This window comes from Erinaceus europaeus, chromosome 5, assembly GCF_950295315.1.
Source record: "Erinaceus europaeus chromosome 5, mEriEur2.1, whole genome shotgun sequence".
Taxonomy (NCBI): Eukaryota; Metazoa; Chordata; class Mammalia; order Eulipotyphla; family Erinaceidae; genus Erinaceus; species Erinaceus europaeus.
Window position 1 is genome coordinate 111,903,866 of NC_080166.1, and position 12,183 is coordinate 111,916,048.

At 35.2% G+C, this 12,183-nt stretch overlaps 1 protein-coding gene across 7 annotated transcripts in view; it reads right to left on the bottom strand.

Moving 5' to 3' along the window:
• Positions 1–7,802: 7,802 nt before the first annotated feature.
• SCEL (sciellin) overlaps positions 7,803–12,183 on the bottom strand; it is a 120,611-nt gene continuing 116,230 nt past the window's right edge. For all 7 annotated transcript variants that reach the window (XM_060191608.1, XM_060191601.1, XM_060191603.1 and 4 more), the window contains 2 exons: positions 11,271–11,373; positions 7,803–8,867 (listed from right to left, as the gene is read on the bottom strand). In XM_060191608.1, the coding sequence (XP_060047591.1) occupies positions 8,851–8,867; positions 11,271–11,373 (120 nt within the window). In that variant the 3' untranslated portion in view covers positions 7,803–8,850. The remainder of the gene's footprint in view (positions 8,868–11,270; positions 11,374–12,183) is intronic.

Consider the following 12,183-nt stretch of genomic DNA (forward strand, 5'->3'; position numbering starts at 1 on the left):
TAAGTAAAGAGGAAGTGGATAACATGAACAGGCCCATCACAGCTAATGAAATTAAAACAGTTATCAAAAATCTTCCCAAAAATAAAAGTCCTGGACCAGATGGTTTTACAAATGAATTCTACAAAACTTTCAAAGAAGAACTAATACCTCTACTTTTAAAAGTCTTCCAGAAGATTGAAGACACTGGAATACTCCCTGCCAGCTTCTATGAAGCCAACATCACCCTGATACCAAAAGCAGACAGGGACACAACCAAAAAAGAAAACTACAGACCAATATCTCTGATGAACATAGATGCGAAAATATTGAACAAAATTCTAGCCAACCGGATACAGCAGTATATCAAAAAGATTGTTCATCATGACCAAGCGGGGTTTATCCCAGGCATGCAAGGTTGGTTTAATATACGTAAATCAATCAATGTGATCCACCACATCAACAAAAGCAAGACCAAAAACCACATGGTCATATCAATAGATGCAGAGAAAGCCTTTGACAAAATACAACATCCCTTTATGATCAAAACACTACAAAAAATGGGAATAGATGGAAAATTCCTGAAGATAGTGGAGTCTATATATAGCAAACCTTCAGCCAACATCATACTCAATGGTGAAAAACTGGAAGCATTTCCACTCAGATCAGGTACTAGACAGGGATGCCCACTATCACCATTACTATTCAACATAGTGTTGGAAGTTCTTGCCATAGCAATCAGGCAGGAGCAAGGAATTAAAGGCATACAGATTGGAAGAGAAGAAGTCAAACTCTCCTTATTTGCAGATGACATGATAGTATACATGGAAAAACCTAAGGAATCTAGTAAGAAGCTTTTGGAAATCATCAGGCAATACAGTAATGTGTCAGGCTATAAAATTAACATTCAAAAGTCAGTGGTATTCCTCTATGCAAACACTAAGTTAGAAGAAATTTAAATCCAGAAATCAGTTCCTTTTTCTATAGCAACAAAAACAATAAAATATCTAGGAGTAAACCTAACCAAAGAAGTGAAAGACTTATATACTGAAAATTATGAGTCACTACTCAAAGAAATTGAAAAAGACACAAAGAAGTGGAAAGATATTCCATGTTCATGGGTTGGAAGAATTAACATCATCAAAATGAATATATTACCCAGAGCCATCTACAAATTTAATGCTATCCCCATCAAGATCCCAAGCACATTTTTTAGGAGAATAGAAAAAATTCTACAAATGTTTATCTGGAACCAAAAAAGACCTAGAATTGCCAAAACAATCTTGAGAAAAAAGAACAGAACTGGAGGCATCACACTCCCAGATCTCAAACTGTATTATAGGGCCATTGTCATCAAAACTGCTTGGTACTGGAACATGAACAGAGACACTGACCAGTGGAATAGAATTGAGAGCCCAGAAATGAGGCCCCACACGTATGGACATCTAATCTTTGACAAAGGGGCCCAGACTATTACATGGGGAAAGCAGAGTCTCTTCAACAAATGGTGTTGGAAACAATGGGTTGAAACATGCAGAAGAATGAAACTGAATCACTGTATCTCACCAACTACAAAAGTAAATTCCAAGTGGATCAAGGAATTGGATGTTAGACCAGAAACTATCAGATACTTAGAGGAAAATATTGGCAGAACTCTTTTACACATAAATTTTAAAGACATTTTCAATGAAACGAATCCAATTACAAGGAAGACTATGGCAAGTATAAACCTATGGGACTACATCAAATTAAAAAGCTTCTTCACAGCAAAAGAAACCACTACCCAAACCAAGAGACCCCTCACAGAATGGGAGAAGATCTTTACATGCCATACATCAGATAAGAGTTTAATAACCAACATATATAAAGAGCTTGTCAGACTCAACAGCAAGACAACAAATAACCCCATCCAAAAATGGGGGGAGGACTTGGACAGAATATTCACCACAGAAGAGATCCAAAAGGCCGAGAAACACATGAAAAAATGCTCCAAGTCTCTGATTGTCAGGGAAATGCAAATCAAGACAACAATGAGATATCATTTCACTCCTGTTAGAATGTCATACATCAGAAAAGGTAACAGCAACAAATGCTGGAGAGGGTGTGGGGTCAAAGGAACCCTCCTACACTGCTGGTGGGAATGTAAATTGGTCCAACCTCTGTGGAGAACAGTCTGGAGAACTCTCAGAAGGCTATAAATGGACCTACCCTATGACCCTGCAATTCCCCTCCTGGGGATATATCCTAAGGAACCCAGCACATCCATCCAAAAAGATCTGTGTACACATATGTTCTTGGCAGCACAATTTGTAATAGCCAAAACCTGGAAGCAACCCAGGTGTCCAACAACAGATGAGTGGCTGAGCAAGTTGTGGTATATATACACAATGGAATACTACTCAGCTGTAAAAAATGGTGACTTCACCGTTTTCAGCCGATCTTGGATGGACCTTGAAAAAATCACGTTGAGTGAAATAAGTCAGAAACTGAAGGCTGAATATGGGATGATCTCACTCTCAGGCCGAAGTTGAAAAACAAGATTAGAAAAGAAAACACAAGTTGAACCTGAAATGGAATTGGAGTATTACACCAAAGTAAAAGACTCTGGGGTGGGTGGGTGGGTGGGGAGAATACAGGTCCATGAATGATGATGAATGACATAGTGGGGGTTGTAATGTTAAATGGGAATCTGGGGAATGTTATGCATGTACAAACTATTGTATTTACTGTTGAATGTAAAGCATTAATTCCCCAATAAAGAAATAAATTATTAAAAAAAAAAAGAAAAGAAAAGAAAACACAAGTAGAACCTGAAATGGAATTGGCATATTGCACCAAAGTAAAAGACTCTGGGTTGGGTGGATGGGGAGAATACAGGTCCATGAAGGCTGATAAATGACATATGGAGGTTGTATTGTTAAATGGGAAACTGGGGAATGTTATGCATGTACAAACTATTGTATTTACTGTTGAATGTAAAGCATTAATTCCCCAATAAAGAAATAAATTTTAAAAAAAAGAGATAAGAAAAGAAAAGAAGAGTAAACAGAAAGGGATTTTTTTTTATTCTTAGCGTCTTTCATAAAGCAAGGGAACATCATACTCTCCCCACTGATTCCACTCCTAATGAGGGTTGGTATCACATACCTCCTGACCATACCTCCAGCATCTTTAGCCAAATGCCTACTTCCGTCTAAAGTACCCATTTGTTGCAACTCACTTCTTGGCAGAGAGTTGAAAGCTATGTGAGTAATATTTTGATGAAATTCAGTCTTTTGATGGTCTCTGATTTCTGGCATATTTGAGCTTCCACTTCATGTTTAAAAAAAAAAAAAAAAACAAGGCTGGGGAGATAGATGTAAAAGACTCTCTTGCCTAAGGCTCTGAGATCTCAGGTTCAAGCACCACCATAAACCAAAGCTGAGCTGTACTCTGGTCTCTCATTAAAATAAAATAAATTTTTCTTACTCCCCCCAAATAATCTATAAAGACTCTAAAACATTCTGAAGTGCTTTTTTTTTTTTATCCTTACATAAGTTCTTTATCCTCATTCAACTTTTCATGAAATTTCTGATCAAGTTTTAAAACTACCCATCCTCCTAGTCACTGTGTTTAATTTCCTTCATGGCCATTAATACTTCCAGAAGTCATTGTGTTTATGTGTTTTCTATCCTTCAGATTGCTTTTCTATCTTCCCTTAGCATGTTTAAGTCATCCCTAATAACTAGAACATGACTGACTCTCAGTGAGGATTTGAAAGTTATTCAATACTAGAAAAAAGAAAGGAAGGAAGGAAGAAAATTATGTATCATATCCTCTATAGAGCCTAGAGTGAGTGGGCATCTGAATGCATCAAAGAAATTATACAAGCAATAAAATTAAAACATCCTTCTGTTGCATGTAAAAAGCAGTTATGGTGTTCAGTTTTACTCTCTTTTAGTTAAAAATGTGAAACCAGGGAGTCGGGCTATAGCGCAGCAGGTTAAGCGCAGGTGGCACAAAGCACAAGGACAGGCATAAGGATCCCACTTTGAACCCCAGCTCCCCACCTGCAGGGGAGTCGCTTCACAGGCAGTGAAGCAGGTCTGCAGGTGTCTATCTTTCTCTCCTCCTCTCTGTCTTCCCCTCCTCTCTCCATTTCTCTCTGTCCTATCCAACAACGACGACAACAATAATAGCTACAACAATACAACAACAAGGGCAACAAAAGGGAATAAATAAATAAAATAAATATTTAAAAAAATTAAAAAAAGAGAAAAAAATGTGAAACCAATACATTACTCATGCATTTGAACATTTCAATAATACTTCACATATGTTACACTTCTCAATTGCTAGGATAAAACTCAATAAATGAAGTTCAAAATAGTATCCAACTATTGTGATATAATAAAATCAACACAAAAATTTAAAGTGCATACAAAAAATTTGGCAATTTTTAGATAACTAACAAAAGAGATTATTTTCTGGTTCGAGCCCCCAGCTCCCCACCTGCAGGGGGGTCGCTTCACAAGCGGTAAAGCACGTCTGCAGGTGTCTATCTTTCTCTTCCCCTCTCTGTCTTCCCCTCCTCTCTCGATTTCTCTCTGTTCTATCCAACAACAATGATGAGCAACAATGGCAACAAAAGGGGGAAAAATGGCCTCCAGGAGCAGTGGATTTGTAGTGAAGGCACTGAGCCCCAGCAATAACCTTGGAGGCAAAAAAAAAAAAGAGAGAGAGAGAGATTTTAAAATGAGGATAAGTAGAAAAATAGATTCATAGGCTTGAGATGGCAGGTACATTAATAATCAGTATTTTATTATTATCATTTAAATATTTTTATTAGTAATGGTAACAAGGTTAAAAGATTGCAGGGGGATACTTCCATACCTCACCCACCACCACAGTTCATCCTACCCCTGATAAACATATTTCTCACTGAGAGACAGTTTGGTTCCTTTTGCAAACTCATGTGATTTAGTTATGTATATTCCACATATAAGCAAAATCATCTTGTCTTTCAACATTTTATTTCACTGATTATAATCACCTCCAGTTCCATCCATTTTGTCATTACAATATCTTCTTTTTTAAATTGCAGAATAATAGTCCATTGAACATATATTCCATAAGTTCTTTATCCATTCATTCATCAGATTAGGTTGCTTCCAGTTCTCGGCTATTGTGAATAACACAGCTATGATCATAGTGGTGCATATGTCTCTTCGAATTAGTGTTTTCATGTCCTTTGGATATATGCCTTGGAGTGATGTAGGTGGATAATAATGTGTTTATGTTTTTATTTTTCTAAGCATTCTCCAGACTGCTTTGCTTTTCTCCAAACTGAGGCTGTACCAGTTTGTATTACCACTAACAATGAACCAGGATTCCTCTTTCTCCACATCCTCTCCAACACTTTTTATCTCCTATTTTGTTGGTGTGGGCCATTCTCAGAGGTGCAAGGTGGAATCTCAATATAGTTTTAATTGCGTTTTTTTAATGATTAGTAAAATGGAGCATTTTTTCATATCTCTGTGGGCCATAAGTATGTCTTCAGAGATAGAAAGAGACCACAGCATTGCTCAGCTATGACTTACGGTGATGTGAGGAATTGAATCTGATTTGCCCACATTTTTTTTTTTTACCTCCACGGTTATCACTGGGGCTGCACTACAAAACCACTGCTCCCGTGGGTATTTATTTATTTATTTATTTATTTAGATAGGACAGAGAGACATTGAGAAGGGAGGAGAAGACAGTGGGAGAGAGGAAGACATCTGCAGACCTGCTTCACTGTTTGTGAAGCAACCCTCATGCAGGTGGGGAGCAGGGACTCTAATCCATTATATATGTTTGACATCAAGCCCTTGGCCATTGACTAATATGGAAAATATCTTCTACCAATTACTGAAAATAACCAATATTTTAAATCTCACATTTTAAGTCCTGGTGAATACGCTTATGAAGTTAAATGGTCTGCTCTAGTTAACATATCATACTTATGAGTGTCTTTGGGAGGTGTGGACTACTACGGAGTAAGTGGAACTTTATTTCCACTGTACCAAAATAGATAGTAGATGTCATAGTACTGAGAGAATAAATCAACCTCTTTGTTAGTTTTCCATGATGTAGACCAAACAGTCACTTGTTTTGTAAAGCCTGAATCAAGCTGAGTTGGAAAATGTTCTAATGATTTTCTGTTGTTGTGAACCACTAAGAGAGCTGGACCATCTCATCATTCAATGCAACTATAAGAGTGATTGCAATCCAACAATTAATAACTTACTGATTACTTCTTGAATAAACCTTCACCTCCTATACATAATGAAACATATTATTTTAATAAATTATTTTTTTAGATTATTAGATTTCTTTCATTTTGCGTTCTTAGATGTTATCATTTTGGAGCAATTTATTCTCTCTCAGAGATATCTCTTAATTAGCAGTAATTCAAGAGCTAGTATTCTCAGAGCTAGAAATTGTGTTGTGGAAAAGTATGCAAATAACATAATTAATTGGCTGCAAAAAATGAAGATTTCACAATTATTTTAGGAATTTATCATTTCCATAATGTGAGTAAACCCAGACATAATTAAGGAGACTGGGTGAATCAGAGGCTCTTCTTTCTCCACTCTCTATTTATTCCATTTTTATAACTTTTGGTTTAATATATTATTGTAGGAGAAAGGATCTGTCTGAGAGCTATAGGAAAGTGAAGTTCCTTTTAGGTTTTCAACATGGAACATTACAAAGTAGAATACTATGAAAATGACATTCAATTCATTTTTAATTACTACAAAGGCATTGAGATGCTAATGTATTTCATATAAAGGGAGTGTTACTATCCTATCCATCTTTTTCTGCCACAAATTCCAACTCTAAGAAAATTATTTCTTTTGATCTATTCTGATAACATATAATAAAAGAACAATAAAACATATGGCCCAATTACTGCTGCTTCTCATCAAGCATGAATTAATGAATATCAACTTATTATTAAATTTTTCTGGTTTCCTTTTCTTAGGACAACAATTATACATTAATGTGTTTTGATAACTATTTTTTTTTTTTTGCTTAACACTTTGTGGGCTGGTCTCTAAAAGAAACAGATGCTTGAAATCATTACACAGGAGAATAATTTATCAACACTTAGAAAATGAGTAATTATCTTTTAATCACCCTAGTTTGTCAGCTTTCTTCACAACTGCCCTAAACTTGTCTAGAATTTCACCCCTCCTCAATGTTACATATGCTTTCCTTCAAGAAGCAATGACTACTAATATATGCATATAAATAATTTTAAGCTTAGTATTTCAATTTTAATAGTAATGGTTTCTCACATATTATTATTGAATTTCCAGTTTCTTTAAAAAATGTACTTCTTGCCAAACTCAACAACAAGAAAACAAATGACCCCATCCAAAAATAGGGAGAGGACATGGACAGAATATTCACCACAGAAGAGATCCAAAAGGCAGAGAAACACATGAAAAAATGCTCCAAGTCTCTGATTGTCAGAGAAATGCAAATAAAGACAACAATGAGGTGGGTGGGTGGGTGGGGTGAGAACACATATCCAAAAAGGATGATAAAGGACCTAGAGGGGGTTGTATTGTTATATGGAAAACTGGCAAATGCTATGCATGTAGAAACTATCGTATTTACTGTTGAATATAAACCATTAATTCCCCCAAAAAATGACTTAAAAAAAAACAACAAAAGTTACAGCTTAAGAAGTTAAAAATTAAGTTAACCAGAATGGCACAGAATATAATAAACCATTATCACTTTAATTGTCACAATCAATTTTAGTGAATTATATTTATAAATACTCCACAAAATGATTTCATATAATTTTTCATTTTATTTATTATATTATTATATTAATTTTATTTACTATAATTTTTCATTTTTCATTTTCATATAATTTTTCATTTTATTTTTATCAGCTGCTTCTAAATGTAAAGTGCTATATATTATCAATAGGTGGAACATGCTAAAGAACATGTCTTTATAGTCCATAACCATTATATTTCATAGATTGTTTTTATGCCCAGAGTTTGAAATATATGAAAAGAAAATTTTACATGTATATGTATGTTATACATGTCATGTGACTTTAACCATCACCCAGAAATCAATGTCTTTTTGTCTATAGTACGAATTCTATAAAAACTATGTCTGGTTAACTGAAGAGTATTATCAAAGTTAAGCTGTTTAAATATCCTACCAGGTTCAACATACTCAACAAATATGTATTCAGATATGATTTTAGAGAAAAAGGCAAATTTGTTTTAGAATCAGGGAATGTGATAACCCGAAAGCAATTCAGAAATTATTTTGTCCAATGCCCCTAATGTTACTGATAATGATACAGAGAGTTAGAAAGTTTAAATGTCTCTCTGAGGTCCACACAATTTTGTGTCAACATCCTTCTTTCAGATTTCATAAAGTATCTGTCAATGTTCCTTTAGTGCATAAAGAAAATAAATGTTGCTTCTTTGACAGTTTATCGGGATTTCAACAATATCTGTAAATCTTTAAAAAATAAAGGTGAGAAAAATGAGAAACTTGTCTATGACGGAAACCATCATACGAAGCCTAAATCTGGAGAAGTGATGAATCTGGGTAAAGCTGCCCATGTTCATGCTATCAGACTATTCTGATAATGCTACTTGGACTTTCGATCATTTAAACATAGGCAGTTACCTGATGGATCTCATTATGTATATGATCTTATTGAGGGCAATTAGGTTATTTATGCATTGGCAGAATTATTATTTGCATGATCAACTTTCAGTGTAAGTTTTTTTTTCTACATTACACACTCTGAAAATGGAAAAATCTTAACTCCTTTGTGAATACTTTCATCTTCATTGCTGTGTGCCAGAATTACTGAATCCATGTTGCTGAAAATTTTAAAGAAAGTAAGTTAGATATGTACATTCAGTTCAAAAAGAAGCTTACAAATAAAATTTTAAAATACTATTCATCATTGGTAGGTAAAGTATTCTATTTCATCATATTACATTAGCCACTCAGAATTTTGATGGTACCATAAATATGATGACCAGGAACCAGATATACATTTTTATGAGATGCCTGAGAGCGAAGTATTGACAACTTCTATGCACTACAAATAATGTAATGCCTACAGAGCAGACATAGAGAGGGAGACACAGAGATTTCCACATCTCTTGGTAACCATATTTCTTAATCCACATCATAGACTTCTGGGAGACTGAAAAATGCGGAGCTTCCACCAATTATAAAAAGACCCTGTATATAAAACTGGATCATGACAACATTACTAAATTAGGGGAAGACATACATAAAAACTAACTGGATAATGCAGAAATAGAAGGCACAGTGTGAATATCATTAGGTTTGTTCTTGTAATCAATTTTGTAGCCTGATGGAATTTGAGTTTCTAACTTTTTTTCAGAGCACTTTTTATATGCAGCCCTTCAGATACCTTATTAAATTCACATATTTCTCATTAAGCTCCATAGTTAGGGCCCTTGTGATAGTTTGCATTTACCACAGCAATGGGACCTCAAGAAACCTACACTTAGTGATAGTGATCAAGAAACATACTTAGTGATAGTGATCAGCTCTCCATTATCACCTTGTATATTATTATAGAATGAGAAAAAAAATAGCAACCTGGTACTAGCATTTAAAAATGAAGGCCATCGGGGTTGGGCGGTGGCGCAGTGGGTTAAGCGCATGTGGCGCAAAGCGAAGGGACTGGCGTAAGGATCCCGGTTCGAGCCCCCGGCCCCCCACCTGCAGGGGAGTCGCTTCACAGGCGGTGAAGCAGGTCTGCAGGTGTCTATCTTTCTCTCCCCTTCTCTGTCTTCCCCTCCTCTCTCTCCATTTCTCTCTGTCCTATCCAACAACGAATTGTGTCAACAAGGGCAATAATAATAATAACCACAACGAAGCTACAACAAGGGCAACAAAAGGGGAAAAAAAAAAAAATGAAGGCCATCTTGGACTGGAGCAATAGCTTACCAAGTGCAATACCTGCATAGTCATGCTTGTGAGCCTGGATCGAGTGCCAATAACACATGGAAGGTGCAAAATCAATGAAGGAAGGTGTGGTGCTGTGAAGGTGGTTCATCTCTCTCTCTTTCTCTCTCTCATCTGAGAAAAACTGCCTGATGCTGAGACACTGTGTATGTATGAGAGGCCTGCCTTCCACCCCCCCCCCCCAAATTTTTTGTTGTTTTTTTTTATGGGATTTTCCTTGGTTCGTCTAGCGTGTACTGTGCACATCTATTTTTTTTATTTATTATTATCTTTATTTATTGGATAGAGACAGCCAGAAATCAAGAGGGAAGGGGCGATAAAGAGGGAGAGAGACAGAGAGACATTTGCAGCCCTGTTTCACCACTCGTAAAGCTTTCCCCCTGCAGGTGGGGACCAGGGACTTGAACCCAGGTCCTTGAGCATTATAATACATGCGCTCAACCAAGTGCGACACCACCTGGCCCCCCGCACATCTATTAAATAAGTTTTTATTTAAGTTTATTGAAAAGATTAACTAAAAATGTGGATATTTTATATTTTATTGTCATATAATTTATGCTAGTTAAGAGTTTGTAGAAACTTTGGTCTTTCCTTTTTTTAAACCAGTATCACTTTGCTAAGTAAACACTAATTTACAGGATTGTTACTTTTACATTTTCTCAAGAAACTTTAGTATTAAAATAAAAACATGTTGATTTTATATTTAATGTATTAATATAATCATGTATAATTAACTACAATTTTTCCATTTAAGCAATTTAAAAGCATATGGCATAATAACCAATAAAGTTAAAAAGTACATTTCAGTGTAAATGTAAAAGATCATTCACAGAAAGAGTTCAAACAAATATCTGAGTAGAAAAAAATTTAGTTTCTTGGAAAAAATAGAAAATTGTTCTGAAATAAATAACTTCTTTGTTAGGGTGTATTATACCTGGATGGACATCAGCAAATGTTTTAATGCTGAGTTATGATAGCTTTCCCCCCAAAGTTCATTTACTTTCTGTTGAGAAGGAGGGAGGGAGGAAGGGAGGGAGGGAGGGAGAAAAGCTTTAATCTGGCACATGCAATGCCAGGGGTTGAACTCAGGACCTCATGTCTGAGAGTCAAACACTTTATCCACTGCTCCACCTACTGGACTGCAACACTGATTTTTAAAGTATGAAACAAAATCCTATTAACAGAGTATTTTTACATTATTGAAATCCTTCATTTTTGACAGTATTAAAAACTCTAGTGTTAGAAAAAGTGCCAATTCTTACCACAGTAACACTTACCTACTACTTTAGAGTAGCAAGGCTCACAGTGGATTGTCTGTCTGTAAATCCAAATACTATCACCTGCTTGTAGGTTTTCCAAAGACTGTTTGCATATTTCACACTAGAGAAAAACAAATACATGAAGTTGACATTACACAGGCAGTCAAGATTCTTCAAGTACATGAATAGAAAACACTTTTCAATTCATTCAGTGCCAGCCTTCATAGCAACATTCAGATAAAATCTATGGGAACCCAAAGACAAAGGAAGACTGTACTTGTTATCGATTATAAATCAAAGTGCTAAACTTTTCAAATAATTACCACAATATCTTTCTACCACGGTGAAATATTTTTCAGGGCATGACTATCACTGGCTTTTCCACTGAAGTCACAGTAGAACTAAAAAGTAAGGTATAAATTTTCTAAATTTGGTTAAGTCAAGGACAACATTACCACTCAATATTTCAAAAATACAAAGTAAATTCATTTCTTTGCTCAATAAAATAACTATGCTGCCCAATAAAGTCTCACCGAACAAATCAAACTTCTAATTTTACAATGGTTTAGAGAAAAGTTTAAGTTGTACTGGTATATATCTGCCTTATTCCTGTGTTCATTGCAACAAATTCACTCGTGATTAACTTTCAAGAATAAAACCATCATTGATGTGTTGACTTTTAGGAAGCAAGTTCACTCTAACAAATGGTCATTGAACAATCTGACATGTTTAAAGTAATTCAGGTTTGTAACTATTATAAACAGTCTTTCCTAGTAGTGGGGAGACATTTTTATTTTCATAGTGTTTTTAATTAAGAAGAAATCAGAATAAACCACTCAATAGAATAAATGATAATTATTCCCATTAACCAAAGATGGAAATCATGAAAATTTTTTAGTTTTCAAAATAATTTTGAAATTCTGTTTTGAGA